Source organism: Convolutriloba macropyga, chromosome 12 (assembly GCF_964194025.1).
Source record: "Convolutriloba macropyga chromosome 12, txConMacr16.3, whole genome shotgun sequence".
NCBI lineage: Eukaryota > Metazoa > Xenacoelomorpha > Acoela > Convolutidae > Convolutriloba > Convolutriloba macropyga.
This window is the reverse complement of record NC_134479.1, coordinates 45,472,583-45,496,805: the sequence shown is the minus strand read 5'-3', so window position 1 is coordinate 45,496,805 and position 24,223 is coordinate 45,472,583. Positions and strand designations below refer to the sequence as shown.

The window sequence follows — 24,223 nt, the reverse complement described above, 5'->3', positions numbered from 1 at the left end:
ACTACTACTACTACTACTACTACTTATGAGCTTATTTGAACGTGTAGAGATATCCATCCAGCTTGCTGCTAGTCATCAGCAGCAACAAAAATGAGTTGTGGTTCTTGATAAATAGAGACGCCTTCTTTTATTTGATCTCGAACGAAGTTTGAAGCAATTGGAAACTTTTTTAATGCAAAATTTTCGCTTGAACCTTTTCTAGAACATTCTTTCGGTTTCCTTTCTTGAGTGACTTTTTGTTGATAGAACAAAAGCGACTGTTAATTAATTTGTCGCAAGGCCCGAGTGATCAATGCTTCAGTCTTTTACGCAGGAGGTCTAGTGTTTTGCCTTCTTGGTCGGAATTTTTTGCACGCATAAGTTTATCGGGCTGCAGCACTCTCTTAATTAACTGGCCGCGCCTGTCGTGCGAGGGCAATTCTTCCTACGTTACAAACGTGGGGCTATAACGACTTGGACCATTCAATGTTTTCTCATTTTTGGGTCAAGGGTGATTTATCAATTGATCGTTTTAAGGGTGGGGCTTATTAATTGAACTTGTTTTTCACTCCTTTATTTCAGAATCGGAGCATGTAATGCAGCCAGTATCTAATCTCAAAGCAAGCAGTTCAGGCAATCAACCGCCGACTAAATATATTGTGCTCAAATCCTCGCCAGGAGCTGGGCCAGTTGTAACGAAAGTCGTCAAAGCTCCAATTTGCACTTCTGCATCAGGGATTAACGTTACAGTGACCAAAACTCCTGTTAATGGTGTAGGTCCTACTCAAAATGCAGCTCAAACGGACTCCTCGCCTGTTTCGACCCGAGCTACAGTGGCCCGAAAAGCTTACGAACGATGTGGAACAGCAGATTTTTTAAGACGCATAACTGGAGGTGCCGTTGCCGGTAAAATGAATGTGAGTAGATGTCAACATCTTGTCTAATTTGCTGTTTTAATGCTACTTATGCAGCAAATTCTTAATAAATGCTGAGTGGTTGTGGTAGAATTGGATTTGAAGATGGTTGTTCATAGTTTTGCTCTCATTTAGCTGGACAGAATTTGTTATCTTTTTGCTGATGTCGCAGTTTCCACGCTTGCAGATAATTCGCCATGTACATTTGTTTTCCTTTATGCGCCACTTATTTAAAAAAACCTCAATACATTTTGGAAATGTATAACTTGCTTAAAATTTAAGTCCATTTTGCGGTGGTGCAGATAGTTCACAATTTGAAAGGTTGTGTTCTAAGATAAGCTCTTTAATAAGTTGACCGACTACCCTTTTAGGAAGTGGCTTTCTTTTAATTGACCTTTTTTTCTTAGATAAGCTCTTCGCAAGTTACAAAGCCAGCAGCATCAACTGAAGTGTCACATGCAGGCGTGAACAAAAAACCCAGCCCGCCTAAACAGATCAACATTTTCTCAGCGTTGGATGATGATATATTTGCACCACCTCAACCAAAGAAAACAAGCCCAGGTTAGGCCACCTAAAAGTACGCCTGTTAATTCAATGAAAATTGAGATTGGTTTCAAATGTCCATAGGTACAAAGATATGAAAGTAAGTAATACAATATCGCCACTTTTTTCCTCCAACGTTTTAGGAGTCTCCGGAGAAAAGTAATATTCAATCAAATTCAACATTAATTTAAATTGCTCTTTAATAGCCACCTTCAGCCTCTCAACGGCTACTATTTAGGCGCTTTCCATGGTACAATCCGAAGAATTTGGATTGTATAGGTGCTCTATCTTTTTACGACTCGAGTGTTGGTGGAGCGTCTTTCTTGAGCGATATTTTTGAAAGTCAATGCCGGAGGTGAAAACTAAGGCTTAAGGTCCAACGGCTAAAGGAAGTGAAGAGCAGAGAGAAGGGAGAGTGGGTTTATGTTCATGTCGTTATTTGAGAGGGGGAAAAAGTAGGTGCAAAAAAAATTTCGCGAAGCTAGTGAAATTTTTTGATCAGTTGCGGCTTTTTCAGAGCAGTTTTTTTAATTTTAAATTTTTTTAGTTTTAAGTGCTTCTTGCAATTATCTAAACCAGTACTAGTGTGTTTAGAAGCATTTTTGAGCATCTGACGCAAATGCTACAATTTTAGATTCAATTTTCAGCTAGTTTTACCATTTTGCATTGGTTGAGCTTTTCCCAGCAGTTTCTGACACTTATTCGTTTTTCATTGTATTTGGGGAGTTGTGTTGTTGAAATTAGTTAGCAGTTTTAGAGGTCTTTCAAATTGATTGATTTTTTGGAGCTGTTTTTGTTAAAGAAAATTGATGCTAATAAGTGACACTTGAATGCTAGATATGGAATTTTTCGCTGAAATAAATAATTTTTGTTCTGTGTTTTATAGCTTTAATTGTTGTTTGTTGTTTCACCGATAAGTATTGGGTTGGCGGCTGATGTACCACAAGGTGTCGTAGAATACTGGTGTAATAGAACACCTTTTCTCGGAAACTGGTTGGGAAGTTGAATTTTGGCATTTTGTAGATAAATGTAAAGAGAATATTTTTGATTTTCTTTTGTCATTCCCTTTCCCTTTATGAAACGTTTTGTTAGATTGTCTGTCTATTGGTAATATTTTTTGCTGCAACGTACATGCAATACCAGGTCTTAGTAATTTTTTGGAGTCGCAACTAAATGTAAATTTTACTAGATGATATATCAGTTTTTGTCAGATGTTATCTTTTTAAGGTGTTCAATAGGTCAGTGCAGATAGTCAATTTTCTACTTCGAGTTGTTTCGGAATTCTTCAGGCTGTTTTTTTGTAAGATGTTTTTACATATTTTTTGATGGCTTCGAGCTTTCGAAAATGAAAAGCAGGTAACGCTCATTTGGATTTTGCTTGCATTAGTTCATAATCTGGCTTTAGCTGTCTTCCAAGTGCTTAGTTTGTCTATTTGAGTTTTAAGTGAGTCTTTTTATTGATATTGATCACAGTTCATAGTGGTCTTGTGCAAGCTGGGACATTTTTCTATTGTTTTTTGAGATTTTTGTATTGGTTATGCAAGCTTAATCACAAAATGTCGTTGTAGTCTGTTTGTTGTTCATTTCAGCTTTTCTGTAGATTAGTAGCAAAAGCAGTTGGTTTCGAAAACATTGATCACTTAAAAAATTGACTTTTGCATTAGTTTTGCTTTTTTTGGATTTGTTTTTTACTGTTGTTGAGGTTTTGTCTCAAATTCTTTTAAGCTTGCTGATGATTTCGGGCAATATTTGGTTTTCGAGGAATTAACACCACGAACCTTGGTATTTTTCAGCACCAATGTACATATAATTAATTTGTTTTAGTTTCCAATTGTCAATCTGTTCTGCTGTTTTTCGTCTGTTCGGCTCTTATCGTTCAACTGATCTTTGAGTCAGGTTCAGAGTTTTTGTGTTTAATTGCTCTCAAACGAAGTTTGTAGCAATTATATTAGTCCTGTCGGTCTTTTTTTATGCGATTTTTCGCTTGACCAATTTTTCGTCTGACGCTTTTGACTTTTCGTCCTCAAAAACGGGATAAACAGGTAGCGCCCAGCGGGCATTAAGTGCTCTTAGAGCCTTTCAGCTCTGTTTCAGCTCAAACTGTTTTGGAGACTTATACTTATACTTATAGTGTGAAGGGCGGATCTTAAAGGTTGAGACACCTCCCCCCCCCCCCCCCCCCCCCCCCTGTTGACCCCCACCCCACTATTGCCCCCCCCACCGCGCTGTTGCTCCCCAACCCAGTGTTGCCCCCCATAAGCCCCCCGGTGCACCCCCGTGGCTAGCTACTGACGAAGCCAACCGCTCGCCGGTCGTTTGAGAGCAATTCGCCCGACGTTAGTCGGATATGTTTCACCAATTTTCATTCATTTTTTTGAATTGTATTTCTAGTCCTGTCGTGCTGTTTTTTCCTCCATTTTCACCCCGCGGGTTTAAATTGCGTTGAGGTATCTAGGATGGTTTTAGCTGTGGGTCAAGTTCGTAGTGCACTGAAGTTGCGTGGAAGGCTGAAATTGAACGAAACTCAATCTTCGATGTTTTCGAGCCCTGAATGTTGAATCCTTTTCATATTGTCTCAATTTATAGCTTATTAAAGGGCTCGTCTTTCCATATCATTTCTTCAGGTAATGTATTGTCAATGCCAACTGAAACCAAAAATTCCAATGATTCCGGGGTTTTTCAATTTTGTTGGCAATTTTAATTTTTTTAAAAAAAATTATGGGCTAATGATGATTTTTTTAAAGCTTTCAAAATGTTCAACAGGCAAGTTTTCTCAAGACATTAGCGTGAGAGATGTTTCCAAAGTTTTAGTGGTTGTTTTTTTAGTTTTGTTTTTTGCCCTTTTGCCTCTGCGTGTTTCTGCTAGCCTACAGTTGAAATATTTGCATTAATTGGCAATTATCAGTTGGCTCTAAAGACAAGAAATACAATTGAATCAAATACGCAATAAGTTTTGCTACTCTGGCAATTTTATTGCGTAGGATTTTTCAATGATGATGATGCATGTTGATTTGTTTTGTGATGGATATGACATATGATCCATATCGATGTGATCACTCCAATTTAGACCCCTCAACCTAGTCACTCCAGCCCTCCGAACCCAACCCCCCACCATCGCTTGGTCCTACGTCCCGAAGTATCTACAATTATTTGTTTTTAATCTCTTTAAATTTTTTTCTGACTCGTGATGTTAATTGATCTCATGGTCAGGAAAAATATTTTTGGATCTTTTTTTTCGGCTTGTATTTCAGTGGCTTTTATTTCAGGACTTGTCCTGCTAAGTTGTTCGTTTTCTGAGTGTCTTTTTCAGTCGGACATTTGTTCAATCAACAAAACCTAGAAAGCAAATGTTCTGAGTCTCTTTCTCCCCCTAGCATCTTTTCTGAATAACCTTTTCCTCGTCTTTTCTCACTCTTGCAAGATCTTTTCCGGGATTAGATTTTCGTCGTACGTGGTCAGACTCTCAAAAAATGACCCTGTCACCTTGACACTTAAGTTCAATTTTAAATAGTTTAAGCTCAAATAAACTCATATGTGTAATAAAGGTTCCTAATAGAGAGACTTCTGCATAGTGAATTTGAGCAAGCCATATCAATTTGTCCCTGAAAATTTTCGTAATTTTTTAATTGGTTTTAATAATTTTTTTAATTATAACATATCTGTATCGATCTCTATTCTACGGCACCCACGTCCATTTCCTAGTTATTCCGGCAATATGCCAGATATTCTTTTTATCATTTGTGGAGAATCGTTAGAAAACACTGAGAGTTCATTTTTATTTTCAGGAGCGGCGGCGTCAGCGAAGAAACCAATGACAACTAGAATTGAACTCAGCTGTACATATCAACCAGCCGCCAAGCCATCGCAGAAAGCGCCACTAATAGTCAGACCCGCTGAAATGGCTAACATGTAAGTAGTATATAGTTTTTTTATAGGGTCTCAAAACATGTAAATTTTGTCAATTGATGAACAGTAATAGTGCCGGAAAAATGAGCAGCGATGATAATCTCATTGAAATACCAGTTTGATGGAATCTAGTCTTCTGTTTCACCCAACCTCCCCCCACTGGTGTGACATTTCTGTACCGTAAACTGTTTGTGAATTCTGGTAATTTAGATTAAGTCCAGAAAGGAAGTCACCTCAACAAAAGCAGCAGCAACAAAATCAACAGCAATCTCTACTTGAAAAACTCTCAAACAAAGATGATTGGCTGCTTGAATTTAGCGGAAGTCCAACAAAATGCCCGTCAAAGCCCGGGGGTAGTGTTGTTGATAACAATTCGAGTGACGAAGAACAAAGTTCGTCCGCGAACCGCAGAGCTCGAAAAGGTTTGAAGACATTTTTATTTTGTTTTTACTACGCCTCGGGATAAACTGCATATGGTTATTCTGAAAGGTTCTGCAGAAAAATGTACAACAATTAACCAGCCTCGTTTTCGTTTAAGACTTCGGAAGCTCTTTAAGGGTAACCATTCATTTTGCAGCAAGGGTTCTGGAGGGCGAATCATGCCGTGAATATATATTATGAGCGCTAATTTGTTGCACCATATGAGGCGACGGGTGTCTTGTTTTTAATCAGACGCTGAAAAATGCCAGAAGAGTGCAGCAGCAAAATTCAGCTGCTTCTATCAGTCGGATTTTAATAACTTCTCCGAAGCTTAGAGCAGTTGCTAAAGTCCTGTTGCTGCTGATTTTATTATTAATAGCCGCCCTCATCTTCTCAGCCGGCTATTATTGCGCTCGTATTTTTTTTTACTTCGTCAAACTTTTTTTCGCTTTACCATTTTGCCGCTTTTTCGACATTTTGCGTGAAATCTTTTTGACTTCTCTAGGCTATTTTCTCTCTTCTCTCTTTCTGCTAAAAGTGAATTTGAACATCAGTTGCTAAGCAAAGCAATTCAAAATGAACAGAGTCGGTATAAAAAATTGAAGTCAAAAATAGAAACGGGATAAACCCATTAAGCCCAATTTTAGATGCCCGCTATTTGAACGTCGTTCCTATAAGTCTTAGTTACCACCTCTAATGCTTATTGGTGTTGATAGTAGCCCCTGTAGCCTCTCTCTAAGAAACAGAAGTATGTTCAACTACGAAATGCCATCAAAATAAATCGGACTTGTACAAAAATCTTTTTTTCAATATATTCTATTCGTTCAATCCCAATCATGCTTATTGGAATCAGCGGCGGCTATTTTCCGGCAATCTGCCGGGTATGTTGTATTTTTCGAGAAAATTTTGTGAGTAATTTTTTAAAATCGTTATTGTTCCGCGATCTTTAACATGACAGTAATTACATCTTTTATGTGATGTGATATCGATTTCAAGAAATGTTGGTGGTTTTAAAAAATTCACATTGGTTGGAACATTCACATTGGTTTTTTGCTGAAGTTCATCTCAAAGTTTGTAGCAATTATCTTCATGCTTTTATTTTTTATGCGATTTTATTGTACTTGGCGATTTTTCGTGTGATCGTTTTTTTCGTCTGAGCAAAAAATCTCGTGACGTTCGGTCCTGAGAAGTCCCCGGAAAGAGCGGTGAAGGCCGAGAGCATTAAGTTGCCTTGCCAAACAATTCTTAAAGTGCCTGGCGAGTCTCGAAGTATGCTATTCGCCGAAATTGCCGAGCAGACAAATTCATGGTGTAATGAGCTATTTTTATTATAGCTGCGAAGCTGTAAGCTGAACGTAGCTATATTGCGGTGCTCTTGGTTTTTTACAATTCAAAGAATTTGAATTGTATTGGGGCGCTGTTTTTTTAAGATCTGTTCACACATTTTCATGATTTTTCAAGTCAAATGGGAGTAGTGATTTTGGTCACGCCGAAACAGGAAATGGAGCAAAATAGCGAGTGGTTTTGCGGCGTGAATTTTTTCGCTCTAATTTTAAAGTAGAGTGAGAAAACGGTGTTTGAACAAAAATTCGGTTTCTCGGTAGTGGTTTTTTGTTCACATGCGGCAATTTCACTCTGATATTACTGTTTTTTCGATTTTTTGGATCGGTTTTTTTTCTAAATGGTTTTCCCAATCCATTCACAGCTCATTCTAGGCCTAATTTTATTGTTTGAAATAAATTTTACTTTCTCGCTAGTGGTTTTTTTGTTCACATGTGGCATTTTGACATTGATTTTCTTTTTTTTTCTTATTTTTTTCATCTGATTTTTTTAAAGTGGTTTTCTCAATTCACTCATAGTCCATTCTAGGTCTAATTTCTCTGTTTAGTCAATGAAAATTTTTTGAATTGTACGTCAGGACTTGTCCTGCTATGTTTTTTTGTTTCGTCGTCTGACGCTCTTTTTTCGTTTTACATTTGTTCACACAGCAAAGCTGAAAAAGTCAAATTTTCTGAATGACTTCTTCCTCTCACTAACGGCGTTTGCGCGCGTGACGTCATTTCTCACTCTCTTTAGCAAAAGTTTTTTGCGTGATTAGATTTGTATCACAAGTGACTTACCTCACTCAATAAAATGACTTTTGCACTTTAAAACTTAAGTTTAATTTGAATTTGTTTAAGGTCAAAGGAACTCATATGTGCAGTAAAGGTCCTTAATAAGAGGCTTCTGCGGAATGAATTTTAACAAGCTTTATTAATTTATCGTTAAATTTTTTTTACCTAGTTTTTTGAGCGGCGTCGATTTTTTTTTCAATTTAGATCTGTATCTGTTTCTATCTCTATTATATGGCACGCAGGTCTATTCTTTCGCTGCTATTCCGGCAATCTGCCGGCTATGTTTGGGAATTTTAAACCACTCCTACCGTACCCCTTTCCAACAAGTCCCCCCGCCTCTGCACTGAACTCTGATGTTTAGACATGTATTTACGGTGCAGAGGGCAGTTATGTGGTTTGGATACATAACCCCTTACGCTTCTCCCCCTCGTTTTGTAATAACTGTTCGCAACAATTGCAGAAGCCCCCATTTAATTTATTGCCACTCTCCTCCACAATCGAGAGATTTTCTTCAGCCGAGGGTGAATTGTTTTAACCAATTTTTGTTATTTAGATGATTCTACCGAACGAACAGATTCAATTCCAGGAAATCCTTCCAAAGATCAAGCAAGATCCTTTGCTGGTGGTAAAGCTGTTGAAGTTGTCAATTTAGACTCTTCATGTGAATTGAATGAAATGGAGGGAGGGGCGAAAAAGAGCGTCACTGATCGAAATGAAGACAACGTCGAAGATGAAGATTTTGATATTGAGGTCAGTCAATTTTCTCAAATTGCTGTTCGTATCTCAGCCAATTGGCCTGGTATAGATTGTGCGTGTGGTAGTAAATATGTCTTATAGTCTTGACCCAGGTAACGAGATTTTTAGCAGCGCAGTTGATGTTTTTAGTGGAAGATTTTCAAATTCGATATTATAGTTTCAACATCTGTGCTTTTTTGTTTACTTTAAGAGAGCCGATCTGTAGAATATGAATTTGATGCGCCGCCATATTAACTGTTAGTACATAGTACAATTTAATATGAGCCAACTTCATAAATGTAATCTCTTTAAGATCGAAGATCCGAAAGAAGTGGAGAAGTCGAGCGTGAGCAGTCGGGACAGCAAAGAAAAGGATTTGAGTTTTGTTGAGGCAAGATCGAGAAGAAAGCGGAAACCACCAACCTACTTTGGTTACGAAGATCATGAGCTGTCTTACAATTTAGGTAAGAGTTGTCCTAACTGATATGTTATGTTGCATAGTTTTGATTTTCGCTGATCCGTGGAAGTGGCTTTTTTGTTAATGTATGAAAAAAAATCTAAAAATACCTTACCAAAATTTGAAATGGAAGCATTTCGAATTTACATGATACTTTCGTTGATTGTCCATTTTTTTTCGCTGAAAATAACATACACTCCCTATGCAAGTTATGCCAAGTGTTTTACATAACCTATACTCCCTCGTAAAAATGTTTTAATTTTGTGTGTATGAGCTTTTTAAGTTGTAAAGTAGCAGCTAACCCATTTTTTATAGAAATCAGTTATTAATAAGCGCATAGCGATAGCTGGGGCTATTATTGGCCTTCTCTTGGTTTTTTACAATTCAAAGAATTTGAATTGTATTGGGGCGCTGTCTGTTTTTTTAAGATCTGTTCACACATTTTCATGATTTTTGAAGTCAAATTGGAGTAGTGATTTTGGTCACGCCGAAACAGGAAATGGAGCGAAAAAGCAAGTTGTTTTGCGGCGTGAATTATTTTCGCTCTAATTTTAAAGTAGAGTGAGAAAATGGTGTTTGAACAAAAATTCGGTTTCTCGGTAGTGGTTTTTTGTTCACATGCGGCAATTTCACTTTGATTTTTACTGTTTTTTCGATTTTTTGGATCGGATTTTTTTCTAAATGGTTTTCCCAATCCATTCACAGCTCATTCTAGGCCTACTTTTTTGTTTGAATTGAATTTTCATTTTTCGCTAGTGGTTTTTTGTTCACATGCGATATTTTGACATTGATTTTCTGTTTTTTTTCTTAGTTTTTGATCTGATTTTTTTAAAATGTTTTTCTCAATTCACTCATAGTCCATTCTTGGTCTAGTTTTTGTTTAGTCAATGAAAATTCTTTGAATTGTGCGTCAGGACTTGTCCTGCTATGTTTTTTTATTTCGTCATGATTTTTGTTACGACCATATGACGTCACAGCCACTTTTTGTTCATTCGTTCTTGCAATTTCAACTGAATTGCATGCGTGACGTCATTTTTCGCTCTTCGTGGAGCGAGTTTTTTTTTGTTCATTCGCGTGATTAAATTTTTGGTCACACTTGACTTACCTCACTCTCAAAAATGACTTCCTCACTTTGAAATTGACTTTTATTTACTTTAATTCAAAGAGATAAGGTCAAATGGGTGTGTGTCACTCCAAATGAAGGTTAATTGAGATCAGCTAATAGAGGCAGCAATAAATTATACAGATTTTAAATCAAAATATAACAGATCAGCCTTGAATGAAACGACGAACTTTTTTGGTCTGTCTTTTTTACTGTTCTTTTTTTCGACTGCCGATCTACGAATCTTCTGCGGCTATTTTCTGGCAATCTGCCAGCTATGTTTTTTAGTAGCTGCACTCGTCTTAGACTTCTTAGCTCGTCTTAACTATTATTGCGTACAGTTTTTGTTTCACAATAGAAGAATTTGAATTTTGTTGGGGCGCTTTCTTCTTACAACTCGAGAGGAGTATTGATGGAGCGTCTTTTTATCATTAATTTAAGACAGGATGGAAAGTTAATACCTTTCGTGGAAATTGAGTTTTGAATTTCTGATTTTTTTTGGTTTACGTGCGGGTTTTTCAAACCAGCTTTTCAGGCGTTTCTTTACTTTTTTTGGGTAGTGGGGTTTTTTAAACCATATTATCAAGTATCTGTAACAGGAGCATTTTTGACCATTTCAGTCATATTAGAGTTCTATATGGAATCTTGATCGATTGGCGATTTCGCTGTTTTAGGCGCTTTTTCGCTGTTTTTTTAATTTATCACGTTTATAGTGTCTGGGTTTTAATTTTCTTCGTTTGCGTGGCCTTTTGATTCTGTTAGTTGAATTTAAGTTGAAGATTATAGGCTAAATATAAATTTTTTTTGGTTAATTTTTCTGTTTTTGAACTTTGCCCAAATCTGTCTTTCTGCCTTGTAGAATATTTTTTCGTGTTCAATTGCTCAAGTAATTATTTTTAGGGTTAATCCTACTAAATGAAAAACCTGAAAGGTTTGATAACGCATATTTTTATAAAGTAAATAGTTGAATTCTGCAGTTTTGTAGCTTTTACCACTTGCTAACGTTTTAAACCTTTTCGAATGCGTTTTGGTGTCAATTGGGTGCTCGTTTGGGTGTTGTTTGGGCGCTCAAGAATGAACTGTTTCTGAAGATGCGTTGAAAGCAGTTATTGAGACTTCGCAATGCTTAGAGACTATTATTGAAAAATTTAACAGGTTTTTTGGATTGTCAATTTTCTTTTTGCTCGGTTTTTCTCCTTTTTCAGATATAGCATTGATTTTGTTATGACATCATTTGATTTTTTTGTTGCAGGCAAGTAAGTGCTACAAGACAATCTATTGTAATTAATGTTTTTGGAGTCACAACTTATAAGAAGTTTGCTTGTTGCTTTTTCCCTGATGATTTGTTTCCTCGGTTTTTTGTTTCAGATTGAAGAGGATAATGAAGTTAATAGTTTTATCAGTCAGTGGTTGGCTAAGGCGTAAGTGAAATGTTACTTTGAGTTGATTCGGATGTCTTCTTGCGGCTGTATTTTAAAGATCGGTTCACATATTTTAATGATTTTTGGCAAATTGAAGTGATGTCTTTGGTCACGACGAAACAGGAAGTGGAACGAAAAGCGGCGGTAGTATTGCGCCGTATCATTTTATTTCTGAAGTTGAGAGAGGAATAGTGTTTATGAAAAATTGCTTCTCGATTGTTATTTTTGTTCTCATGCGGCTATTTGACTTAGATTTTCACTGTTTTTTAAAATTTGTGATTGGATTTTTCTTAAAGATTTTCTGAATGCATTCATAGCCTGCTCTAGAGTTTTTTGGTTATTCAATAAAAACTCTTTGAAGAGTTTTAGGTAGTTATGGTTTTTGTCCTTAGTCGAATAAAAGTTTGTTTTGCTTTACCTTAGTTCACGGCTTGTTCAACATTTTTGCGTGAAATCTTTTTGACTTCCTTAGGCTAATTTCATTCTTCTCTCATTCGGTTCAAAGTCCTTTTAAACAGCTGTTTCTCAGCGGAGCTATCTAAAATGAACAGTCAACGCCGAAATACGAAATCAGAAATGGAAATGATAAAAATGCATCATGCCCATTTTTAGATGCCTGCTACTTGAACTTTGTTCTTTCAAGTCTTAGTTACAATCTCTAGAGTATGTCTAGGATTCAATATAGACGGAATGAAATCAAAATAGTTCTTATGATATTTTTGTTATAAATATAGTTTTCTTCATTTTTAATAGCCGCCCTCATCTTCTCAGCCGGCTATTATAGCGCTCCTATTTTTTTTTTTACTTCGTCGAATAAAAAAATGTTTCGCTTTACCTCATTTTGCCGCTTTTTCAACATTTTGCGTGATATCTTTTTGACTTCTCTAGGCTAGTTTCTCTCTTCTCTCATTCTGCTAAAAGTGATTTTGAACAGCAGTTGCTCAGCAAAGCAATTCAAAATGAACAGAGTCAGTAAAAAAATTGAAGTCAGTAGTAGAAACGGGATAAACCCATAAAGCCCAATTTTAGATGCCCGCTATTTGAACGTCGTTCCTATAAGTCTTAGTCACCATCTCTAATGCTTATTGGTATTGATAGTAGCCCCTGTAGCCGCTCTCTAAGAAACAGAAGTACGTTATGTTCAACTACGAAATGCCATCAAAATAAATCGGACTTAAAAAATGTTTTTGTACAAAAATCTTTTTTTTCAATATCTTCTATTCTTTCAATCACAATCATGCTTATTGGAATCAACGGCGGCTATTTTCCGGCAATCTGCCGGGTATGTTTTCTGCTTTCAATCCTAATCGAGGTTTTGGGAATCAATGGTAGCTTTTTTTCGACAATCTGCCGGGTATGTTTATTCTTGATTATCGAAGTTATAGAATTCCAATTAACTGTTTTGTTTGTTTAGTTTCACTCAATAGTTCTCTGGTAAATAGTATTTTGAGCCCTAAGCAACATTTTAAACGGCTCAAATTTTTAATCAATACTTTTTAATTGTCGTCGAAATTTACTATGGTAGAAATTTTGTTTCCAGGACTGAATCCAGTCTTTACCCCAGAAGAGCTAGAAGCTCAGGCTGCCGCGAAAAAGAAACGCTCTTCCTCAGCTCACAGCGACGCACACAGTACCACATCAAGCAACTCTTCTGGTTCCAGAGGGCGAAGGGGTGGGTCAGTGGGTAGCAGACGGGGCAGAGGAAAACAGATCAGCAGGTCATTGAATGTAGCTTAATGTATTAGTTGTGCCAGGGGGCACGTGGAATAATAATAACTAGCACACCGCTATCTCTCATAGTAACAAACACCATCAACAGTCTTTAATGTTGCTTGCTTATGACACCTGTTCATTGATATCTAGTATTAATAGACCGCAAACACTTCACTTCTTTGAAGCAATTAAGGTATCATGGTAAGTGTGCCTTTTTAATGCAAAAGATGGATCTATTCTGTTTTTGCCCGTTTTTGCCTGTTTTTGCACGTTTTCATTATTTTGAAGCCAAATTGGAGCCGTGATTTTGGTGATTGGAGTAGTGATTCAAGATCTGTTCACACATTTTCATGATTTTTGAAGTCAAATTGGAGTAGTGATTTTGGTCACGCCGAAACAGGAAATGGAGCGAAAAAGCGAGTGGTTTTGCGTCGTGAATTTTTTTCACTCTAATTTTAAAGTAGAGTGAGAAAACGGTGTTTGAACAAGATTTCGCTAGTGATTTTTTCTTAACATGCGGAAATTTTACTTTGTTTTTTCTGTTCAATTTTTTGGATTGGATTTGTTTCTGAATGGTTTTCCCAATACATTCATAGTTCATTCTAGGCCTAGTTTTTTTTCTTTGAACCAAATTTCCCTTTCTCGCTAGTGGTTTTTTGTTCACATGCTCGGTTTTTCGGACTGGAAGTTAGACATCTTTTTTAAGAAGTATATAAGCCCTGCCTGCCTTTTTTCACTAAAATATTTTGCCTTATTTTTGCTTTTTTGATTTGTTTTAATAGCCGGAAAGCGATAATGTAGGCTATTAATTGCTTTGTCTTGGTTTTTACGACTCGAGGATTATTCGTTTTGCTCAAGGTTTTTTAATAGACGCCGTCAGTCTCTCAACGGCAATTATTTAGGCGCTCTCCTTTTTTAAATACCTGCACAGCGATAGGTTTTTTGTGTCGCGGTCGAGATTTTTGTTCCGACCATATGACGTCACAACCACCTCAAATCTGCTTTTTGTTCATTTGTTCATGCAATTTCAACTGAATTGCGTGCGGGACGTCATTTTTCGAGGGAGTTTTTGTTCATCAGCGTGAAATTTTTTTGGCCAAACGTGACTGACCTCAGTCTCAAAAATGACTTCCTTACTATGAAATTGACATTTCTTTACATTAATTCAGAGAGATAAGGTCAAGTTAATGTGTGCCATTTTAATTGACAGTTATTTGAGAGCAGCTAATAGAAGCAGCAGTACGTTATACAGATTTTTAATAAATTTATGTTATCTCAGCCATCAATAGAAGAAATTTTTTTTTTTTCTGTTTGTTTACTATCTTTTGGAGATTGGATTTCTAACAGCTATTGCGGCTATTTTCTGATAATATACTGGCTAGGTTGACGATTTTACCCCTTTTTATAGTTGCGAAGCTGTAAGATGAGAGACGCTTTATTCCGGTCAGCCATATATCGTTGTAAATTTTCACACCGCCAACCGTGAGAGTGGTTTTGTTCGCGGGAGTTTTTGTTCATCAGCGTGAAAAAATTTTTGGCCAAACCTGACTGACCTCAGTCTCAAAAATGACTTCCTTACTCTGAAATTGACTTTTCTTTACATTAATTCAAAGAGATAAGGTCAAGTGAATGTGTGTCATTTTAATTGAAAGTTATTTGAGAGCAGCTAATAGAAGCAGCAATACGTTATACAGATTCTTAATAAAATTTTGTTATCTCAGCCTTCAATAAAGGAAATTTCTTTTTTCTTCTGTTTGTTTTTACTACCTTTTTGAGACTGGTTTTCTAAAAGCTATTGCGGCTATTTTGATCATTTTACTTTTTTTAGCTGCAAAGCTGTAAGACGCGACGCTATATTTCGGTCAGTCGTATATCGTACATTTTCACGCCGCCAACCGCGAGAGTGGTTTTGTTCACACGTTAATGCCGCTCTTTCAGTAATATTTTGCTCCTTTTAAGAGCGTGCCGCCATATCTTCATATAAGTGAAAGTGAATTTTAATCTGAATTGCGGGTTTTTGTGATAATCTATGTCTTACTCCGTTCCGAAAGGTTCTTAAACTCTTATATTCAAGTCGGTTAAGGTTACTCGAAACCCTTTTAAGAAGGTCAATAAAAAGTCCTGTACAATTAAAGCTTTCACTGATAAAGAAGAGCGACCAAAGAAACGTTAGTGTTTGAATTTTGTCGACATTTTAGAACACTTATACTTTTTAAATGGTTGTTATATTTTACCTATGCTGAAGCAACTCATTTCAGTGTCTGCTGTTTAAATAATCTACAGCACGTAAGGATGTAATACTTACTGCTAAAGCCCACATCTCGCCATCGTTTGAGAGCAATTCGTACGACGTTAGTCTAGTTTTTATCACTCAATTTCAATCAGTGAAGTTGTCGATTCAAAGTTTTCCATCGATGCGTCCTCAATTACAGTCCATTGCTATAAACTAGGCTGTTATCTAAAAGTAACCCCTCAGTTTATTTAGGCAAAAGCTAAATAAATTTCCCTGGCATTTGTTTCAGAGGGATCAGCATGTTACGTTTTAGTGCTGTATGATTTTGCATGACCACAAGAACGGACAGTTCGGATCATGCTTAATGTCTTGGCCTTCGAGCGATTGTTTATCAACGCTATTTTTTCTAGGTTTTGTTTTCCATCGCAAAAGCTCTGAACAGAAGTTTTCATCGTTTTCTACGGTTATCTATACACGGTGTCATGAACTGCTGAGTGGAGCTATTTTGCGGTGCTCTTGGTTTCTTTTACAATTCAAAGAAGTTGAAATGTATTGGGGCGTTGTCTTTTTTCTTAAGATCTGTTCACACATTTTCTTGATTTTTAATAGCCGCCCTCATCTTCTCAGCCGGCTATTATAGCGCTCCTATTTTTTTTACTTCGTCGAACTTTTTTTCGCTTTACCATTTTGCCGCTTTTTCATCATTTTGCGAAATCTTTTTAACTTCTCTAGGCTAGTTTCTCTCTTCTCTCATTCTGCTAAAGGTGAATTTGAACATCAGTTGCTCAGCAGAGCAATTCAAAATGAACAGAGTCAGTATAAAAAATTGAAGTCAGAAATAGAAACGGGATAAACCCATAAAGCCCAATTTTAGATGCCCGCTATTTGAACGTCGTTCCTATAAGTCTTAGTTACCACCTCTAATGCTTATTGGTGTTGATAGTAGCCCCTGTAGCCTCTCTCTGAGAAACAGAAGTATGTTCAACCACGAAATGCCATCAAAATAAATTGGACTGAAAAATGTTTTCTACAGAAATCTTTTTTCAATACCTTCTATTCTTTCAATCCCAATCATGCTTATTGGAATCAACGGCGGCTATTTTTCATTTGCAGCTCATTAAAGGCCTAGTTTTTTGTTTGAACCAAATTTTCATTTCTCGCTAGTTTTTTTTTGTTCACAAGCGGTATTTTGACATTGATTTTCTGTTTTTTCTTATTTTCGGATGAATTTTTTACAAGCTTTAATTTATCGCTGAATGTTTTAAACCTAGCTTTTTGATTGGATTCGATTTTTTTTTCAATTGAGATCTCTCTCTGTTTCTATCTCTATTATACGACACGCAAATCTATACTTTCGCAGCTATTCCAGCAATCTGCCGGCTGTGTTTATTATAGCTGCGAAGCTGTAAGCTGAGCGTAGCTATATTGCGGTGCTCTTGTTTTTTTTTTGTTTCGTCGTCTGACGCTCTTTTTTCGTTTTGCATTTGTTCACACAGCAAAGCTGAAAAAGTCAAATTTTCTGAATGACTTCTTCCTTTCACTAACGGTATTTGCGCGCGTGACGTCATTTCTCACTCGCTTTAGCGAAAGTTTTTAGGTTATTTGCGTGATTAGATTTTGATTATACGTGACTTACCTCACTCAATAAAATGACTTTTGCACTTTAAAACTTAAGTTTAATTTGAATTTGTTTAAGGTCAAAGGTACTCATATGTGCAGTAAAGGTCCCTAATAAGAGGCTTCTGCGGAATGAATTTTAACAAGCTTTATTAATTTATCGCTGAATGTTTTTTTCCTAGTTTTTTTGAGCGGCGTAGATTTTTTTTTTCAATTTAGATCTGTATCTGTTTCTATCTCTATTATATGGCACGCAGGTCTATTCTTTCGCAGCTATTCCGGCAATCTGCCGGCTATGTTCTTTTTTGCTTAAGTTTCGCTTGACCGTTTTTGCGATTTTGTTCTAGCACATTCTTTGACTTCTTGTCTAAATTGTTCACGCTTGAGTTCTTCATGTTTCTTAAGTTGCTGTCATTCTGAAATAGTTTGTTTGTAATATAAAATTGATTGTGGGGGGGGGGGGGGGGGCGAACAAAAGCAAACCCATGTAGCTTAGTGGTTCAAAATGTCTGGCATCCTGGAGGTGCGTGGTCCTATCCCCTGTGGAGGCGGTTTTTTCGCCCATAAAGCAACTTGAGAGCAACTCGTCCCATGCTAGTTGGTTTTGTGCTTTAATAATCTTTTCATACCAATGGCGCGTCATTTATTTCTATGATTTCTCGCAGCTATTCGAGCAATTGCCATTTATGCTTCATTGGTTGAATAGTCACATAATTGGCAATTATATTATGTAATAGATCTCGGGACGACGAGGCTCTGAGCGACAGTGACCGCGAGTTGGCGGATTTCAACGAAGATGAAGATAATCACGACCAAGATAAGCAGCACCGATCAGACTTTTATGATGAAGATGACGAGGAGGAAGAGGAGAACAAGTCACTGATTAGTAGTTTCTCATCCATAAGATCTCTCAAATCCCAAGAGAAGTCGGAGGATCTCTTTGCTGACTCGTCAAGTGACGAGGAACTGCTGACGTCAGGTATGTTGGGTCATAAATTTTTGTGTCCACAAAGTTTTGTGTCAAAATATCTTAAAATTATATGAGCTGTTTTTACTTGTTAGTTTTTACTTAAGTGCATACTAACATCAATCACTTGAACTTGAGTTCCCTGTGTAAAGTAAGTGCATGGATTGAAGACGCGATGGGCGGGAACTGTGTTTTGACCTGTATTAAAATTGGCCTTATTGATTCTACTAGACTCGCAAAATTAAGAGGAACAATGTTTAGCTCCTGACTACTACAGAGATAACTTTAGAAAAGTTGATCTTTGTGCACTGGCAAAAGTTTTTATACTACCCAAAAATGAGTAATTGTCGACTATCGTTTTAACTGCCGACTGCTGTTTCAGTTGCACAGAAAGAAAAGCCCAAGCCGACAGAAACTATAGAAACAGTTGACGTCCGATCGGACGACACAGATTCTTCAGCATCGTTTTCGAGTCCTGTCAAGGACAAAGAGACGACCGAAATTGAACAAACTGCATTCCGACTATATTATAAGGAAAATCTGCTCAAGATAGAGCGCAAGAACCCCCATCTAAAGACTCCGGATGAAATTTTAGATAAAGTAAGCGAGCTGTGGTGTAAGCTGTGGAAAAACGAAAGGGAAGCTTATTTGGAGCAGGCGAGAGAGTTGACGCAAATTACGCTGCCACCCCAACTGCATAAGGGTAAAAAGGGGTCAAGCGAAAGGTCATCTGAGAGGTCAACTAGAGATCCGAGTAGTTCCAGAAAAGCTCAATCGTCATCAAGTGAAAGTCACAAACGCCGTAAAGGTAAGCAAGATCCTTTTTATATAGGAATAGATTCTTTATATATTGAGTAAATTCCTGGCAAATAGGTTCAAATTGTAACTTGGCTTAAAGTAAATCGAGGCTGCGAATTTTCTTGTATTTGCTGTTTTATGACACAATTGATTCTGTTGAAAAATGTTTTCCAGTACAACTGCTTCGTAATCAACTGTCAGTACACATCAAACTATACATTTACTAGCATCAAAGTGCAACTAGTTTGTTTCTTAATTGTGCTGATTAATAGCCGCCCTCATCTTCTCAGCCGGCTATTATTGCGCTCGTATTTTTTTTACTTCGTCAAACTTTTTTTCGCTTTACCATTTTGCCGTTTTTTAATAGCCGCCCTCATCTTCTCAGCCGGCTATTATTGCGCTCGTATTTTTTTTTTTACTTCGTCAAACTTTTTTTCGCTTTACCATTTTGCCGCTTTTTCGACATTTTGCGTGAAATCTTTTTGACTTCTCTAGGCTATTTTCTCTCTTCTCTCTTTCTGCTAAAAGTGAATTTGAACATCAGTTGCTAAGCAAAGCAATTCAAAATGAACAGAGTCGGTATAAAAAATTGAAGTCAGAAATAGAAACGGGATAAACCCATTAAGCCCAATTTTAGATGCCCGCTATTTGAACGTCGTTCCTATAAGTCTTAGTTACCACCTCTAATGCTTATTGGTGTTGATAGTAGCCCCTGTAGCCTCTCTCTAAGAAACAGAAGTATGTTCAACTACGAAATGCCATCAAAATAAATCGGACTTAAAAAATATTTTTGTACAAAAATCTTTTTTTTTCAATATATTCTATTCGTTCAATCCCAATCATGCTTATTGGAATTAACGGCGGCTATTTTCCGGCAATCTGCCGGGTATGTTTCGACATTTTGCGTAAAATCTTTTTGACTTCTCTAGGCTAGTTTCTCTCTTCTCTCATTCTGCTAAAAGTTAATTTGAACATCAGTTGCTAAGCAAAGCAATTCAAAATGAACAGAGTCGGTATAAAAAATTGAAGTCAGAAATAGAAACGGGATAAACCCATATGGCCCAATTTTAGATGCCCGCTATTTGAACGTCGTTCCTATAAGTCTTAGTTACCACCTCTAATGCTTATTGGTGTTGATAGTAGCCCCTGTAGCCTCTCTCTAAGAAACAGAAGTATGTTCAACTACGAAATGCCATCAAAATAAATCGGACTTAAAAAATATTTTTGTACAAAATTCTTTTCAATATATTCTATTCGTTCAATCCCAATCATGCTTATTGGAATCAACGGCGGCTATTTTCCGGCAATCTGCCGGGTATGTTTCAACATTTTGCGTGAAATCTTTTTGACTTCTCTAGGCTAGTTTCTCTCTTCTCTCATTCTGCTAAAAGTGAATTTGAACATCAGTTGCTAAGCAAAGCAATTCAAAATGAACAGAGTCGGTATAAAAATTTGAAGTCAGAAATAGAAACGGGATAAACCCATAAAGCCAAATTTTAGATGCTTTTTTTTCAATATATTCTATTCGTTCAATGCCAATCATGCTTATTGGAATCAACGGCGGCTATTTTCCCGCAATCTGCCGGGTATGTTTTTATACGCGGAGATGATAGAATAATTTTACAATTGCTTTAATTTTCTGTCAATTTTGTTTAGAGTCGAAAGAGAAATCAAAGAATTCGGTTGAGAGCGTGTTTGCCCGACTGAGCGCAGAATTTGACTCAAATTCAAGTGATGCGGATTCAGTCACAACTTCAAAAGATGCAACCAAAGAATCCCAAATTGATAACGACTCACCAGTTAAACCAGTTTCCAAAAAGAAAGTTCGAAAAGTCAAAGTTGAATCTTCAACTTCGAGTAGCGATGACGATTCTTCATCAAGTTCGAGCAGTGAAAGTTCAATAGAGCTGAACAAAAATGACACAAAAAATCAGAAAAAGCAGACACAAAAACATAGCGCGGAAGACGATCAAAAACCACCGAAGAAGGAGGTTCAAACCCCTCCCACGCCCAAAATTTGTTTCAATTGCCCTAAAGAAGCTATTACGAGTCATTTATGGTGCAGTGACGGACAATATTGCAGTATATCGTGCTGTGTTTTGTACAGTAAAAAGTGTTTCAATGATTGGGTGGCTGAACGAAAACGAAAAGCTGAAATTAAGCGTGAACAGAATGAAATTGAAGCTTATAAACATGCGAAGGACTTTTTCTGCATCGAAACCGAAGATGATGAAATTAACTATGCGGAGCCCAAAATTGAGCTGAAGAACTCAGTGGAAAGTCCAGAAACTTTAAAACACGAAACGCCCCCATTTTCACCCAGCGAAGCAAAACTTGAATGAAATTTATTTGAAAACTGGTTTATAGTAATCTCATCTCGTTTTTCTGTGGATTGTTATTTGAAAAAGCTAGATCTAAATTTATAATTGGCCCTAGTCGAGTTTTATAAATTAAGTTGCTGCTTGATTTTTGGCAGCTTTATTTGTTATGATAATTTTCTATATTTCTGGGAAAGTAATGTCTGAAATGCTCATAGGTTTCAGCTAAAGACTGGAATTAGCGTACGACTCTATTAATTTTCAATAACTGGAGAGAGCATACGGCTTAGGTAGAAAAATAGCGGCGTATGATAGATTGTTTCCGCGCACTTTAGGAGCTTTTAATTGCGAACAGATATTTTTTGAGAGCATTGGCTCTGCGGAAAATTTCATTATCTTCATTGATTTTTGCGTGAAATAATACGACTGATTAAAAGTTCTTATAGCTGACAAAGTAGGTCACTTCTGAGCTTGAAAATAAAAGAACAAGAGAGAATTAGTTCCGAAAATTATTTTCTATGACTCTTGAACGCAAGATTTGACGTTGCGTCATGTAAATGTGATCCATTCAGTGCCTTAAGGAACTGAACTCCTTTGCGTGCGATAATTAGTGCTAATTAAACAAGTCTGATGAATTTCTTTAGCTTTTGTAATATTTTCAATTCCGAAATCTGGTTTCAACCGATCACTGTTTATTAAAAGCCGCTAGCAGACTGGCATCGGCTATTTTTTAGCCGCTTTTCTTTTTTTACAATCCAAAGTATTTGGATTGTATTGGTGCGCTGTCTTTTTTTCCGTGCACACTTTTGGCTATTTCACGTCAGTGAGAAGTTAAATCATAGTGGTGATTTTAATCACCCTGGATTAGGACATGGAGATAAAAAGCGAGCAGGTTTGAGGCGTGATCTTTATTCAAAATACCTGTAAAGTTGAGCGAAAATTTTTTGTTTGAACAAATTTTCGGTTTTTATAAGCAAATTTTCACGTGCGGCAATTTGATATCTGTTTTTTTTTTAGTACTATTAAAATGATAATTGTGTTCTAATTGCCTGAATTTGCAATTGCTTGAAAACATCTACCATTTTTCAATGAGTTTGCCACTAATTGTTATAAAGTTCTAGTGAATAGATGATTTTTGCTTCTTTATGAATATTATTTCTGTTGTATTATCCACTTGGCATCATTAATGACAGGCCTTGTCGTTTGTTATTAAGAATAAAATGAAGATCGTTAACGATTCGAGTTCATGGCCAGTGGTTCGCATGACTGATACTATTTGTTCTGAAAAACTTTTATTAATAGCCGCGAAGCGATAGCGGCTATTTTTTTTAATTTCGTCTCAATCGATGATTCTCCCGACCTGACTGCTTGGAATTGACTTTTTCAATAACTTCAGTGAGTTCTACTGCTTTGCAGTTAAAATTTGTGTGCTTGACGTCATTTATGCTTTTAGGTCAATTGTTTGACTTGCCTCATTCGAAAATGACTTCTGAACTCGCTTATTGAACTTCCATTTTTATGAACATTTACTAAATAAAAGTGTGCATCTAAGTAGTGCCAAATTTTTTTGCCCTAATTCTTGATTATTAGTCTTGAGTTTTTGATATCGAATATCAATTTTGAAAAAGATCTTTTAGAGCTTTTTCCTTCTGACCGTATTTGTCAAAATTGACAGTCCGAATAAAACCCAAAAAGTCTAGAGGTCTCATTAAAGGACTGGTGGTCGATCTCTCTCTTATTCCTTTAGTTGTTTCAATTCATGGGAGGCCACAAGCGTCTATCGCGGCTATTTTCCGGCGATATGCCTGCTATGTTTGAATTTTGCCTCTATTTGCCGTTTTTTTAGCTGTGTATTACATGTCTCATGAGTGGATAATGAAGTTTGTTTTAATCAATTTTATTGTTTCAGTTCGATCCTTATGCTTTCCATGACCTTGACACAATTGTTTTCAGAGTTTTTTTTCAGATTTGCGAGTTCTTTTTACTTTATTGTCTTATCTCTTTGTGTCAATAATGTTAGATGTCATCTATTGCTAAGAATGCCCAAATTAATCGAATTAATCGTTGCAGTAAATAGGTTTTACGTTTTATGACATGCGAGAATTTTTGTGAGTTTTCCGAAAATTTAAGCGAGCTTTTTTGTTTTCCTTGTTGGTGCTTCATCACTTAATGTCATTAATAACATATCTAATCGGCTGATTTTGTTCAATATTATGAGAAACAATTGTTTCAGTCCGTATTCGTCGCTTTCCGTGACTTTTATTTTTATCTTTGTTAAAAGCTATCAGCTAATCCTTGAGTTTCAAAATTTGGTCTTGTTTACCAAACTGCTGTTGTTTGGTGTATTCATTCTAAGGATACTAAGAGTCATAATTTTGTAATTTATAAAGATTCCTAAAAGAGAAAATTTTTGATTAAAGTTTTCATATTCTATAAAGATTTTTTGTGCATTTTTGTGCATATGTTTTCATGGGTGTTGTCCATCTTAGTTTGATCTTGCTGTTAATGTGTTAAATGTCGGATGCTTAGTTAATGCAATTCCTTGGATTGTAGTTCAGGACTTGTCCTGCTATGGTTTTTAAATTCGCGTTTTATTTTAATCTGGTTTTTCTTTTTTACCTAAGTCACGGTTTTCACGTTTGACTCGTGACTTACCTCACTCACTGTTTCAACTGATTGGATTTTAAATTTTTTCGCGCATTGAATTACACAATGTAGTGAGCACCATCAATGAAATATGATCGAAATAAAAACGGGATAAACCGATAAACCCCGTGCATTAAGTCATAGTGTATTAGGTTATCAAAGTTTATTAGAGTTACTGCTAGCTGAAATTAGTTTTTCGCCTAATGGCTTCCAGTTGAGGAGCTAAATTAAGTGTAGTTTTAGAATCTAATTGAAACTGAATGACAAATTAGAAAACCTTTCAAACTTAGGACTATCTCTTCTTTTTAAGAGCCGAAAAGCGATAGCGGGGGCTATTATG

At 36.5% G+C, this 24,223-nt stretch overlaps 1 protein-coding gene across 1 annotated transcript; it reads left to right on the top strand.

The window, feature by feature from the left end:
• Positions 1-525: 525 nt before the first annotated feature.
• Positions 526-21,354, top strand: LOC142350240 (uncharacterized). The gene is made up of 10 exons (XM_075402010.1): positions 526-896; positions 1,301-1,454; positions 5,222-5,345; positions 5,553-5,764; positions 8,430-8,626; positions 8,925-9,075; positions 13,132-13,309; positions 17,892-18,133; positions 18,504-18,929; positions 20,576-21,354. Exons 1-10 carry the CDS (start codon positions 576-578, stop codon positions 21,259-21,261), a joined length of 2,691 nt encoding a protein of 896 aa, XP_075258125.1. The 5' UTR covers positions 526-575; the 3' UTR covers positions 21,262-21,354.
• The last annotated feature ends 2,869 nt before the right edge of the window (positions 21,355-24,223 follow it).

Bases quoted from the DNA above. Each gene is read 5' to 3' on its own strand.
- LOC142350240 (XM_075402010.1), top strand. From the start codon at position 576: ATGCAGCCAGTATCTAATCTCAAAGCAAGCAGTTCAGGCAATCAACCG. The intron at 8,627-8,924 runs GTCAGTCAATTT...AATCTCTTTAAG, and splicing joins ATGAAGATTTTGATATTGAG to ATCGAAGATCCGAAAGAAGT. The intron at 9,076-13,131 runs GTAAGAGTTGTC...TTTTGTTTCCAG, and splicing joins TGAGCTGTCTTACAATTTAG to GACTGAATCCAGTCTTTACC.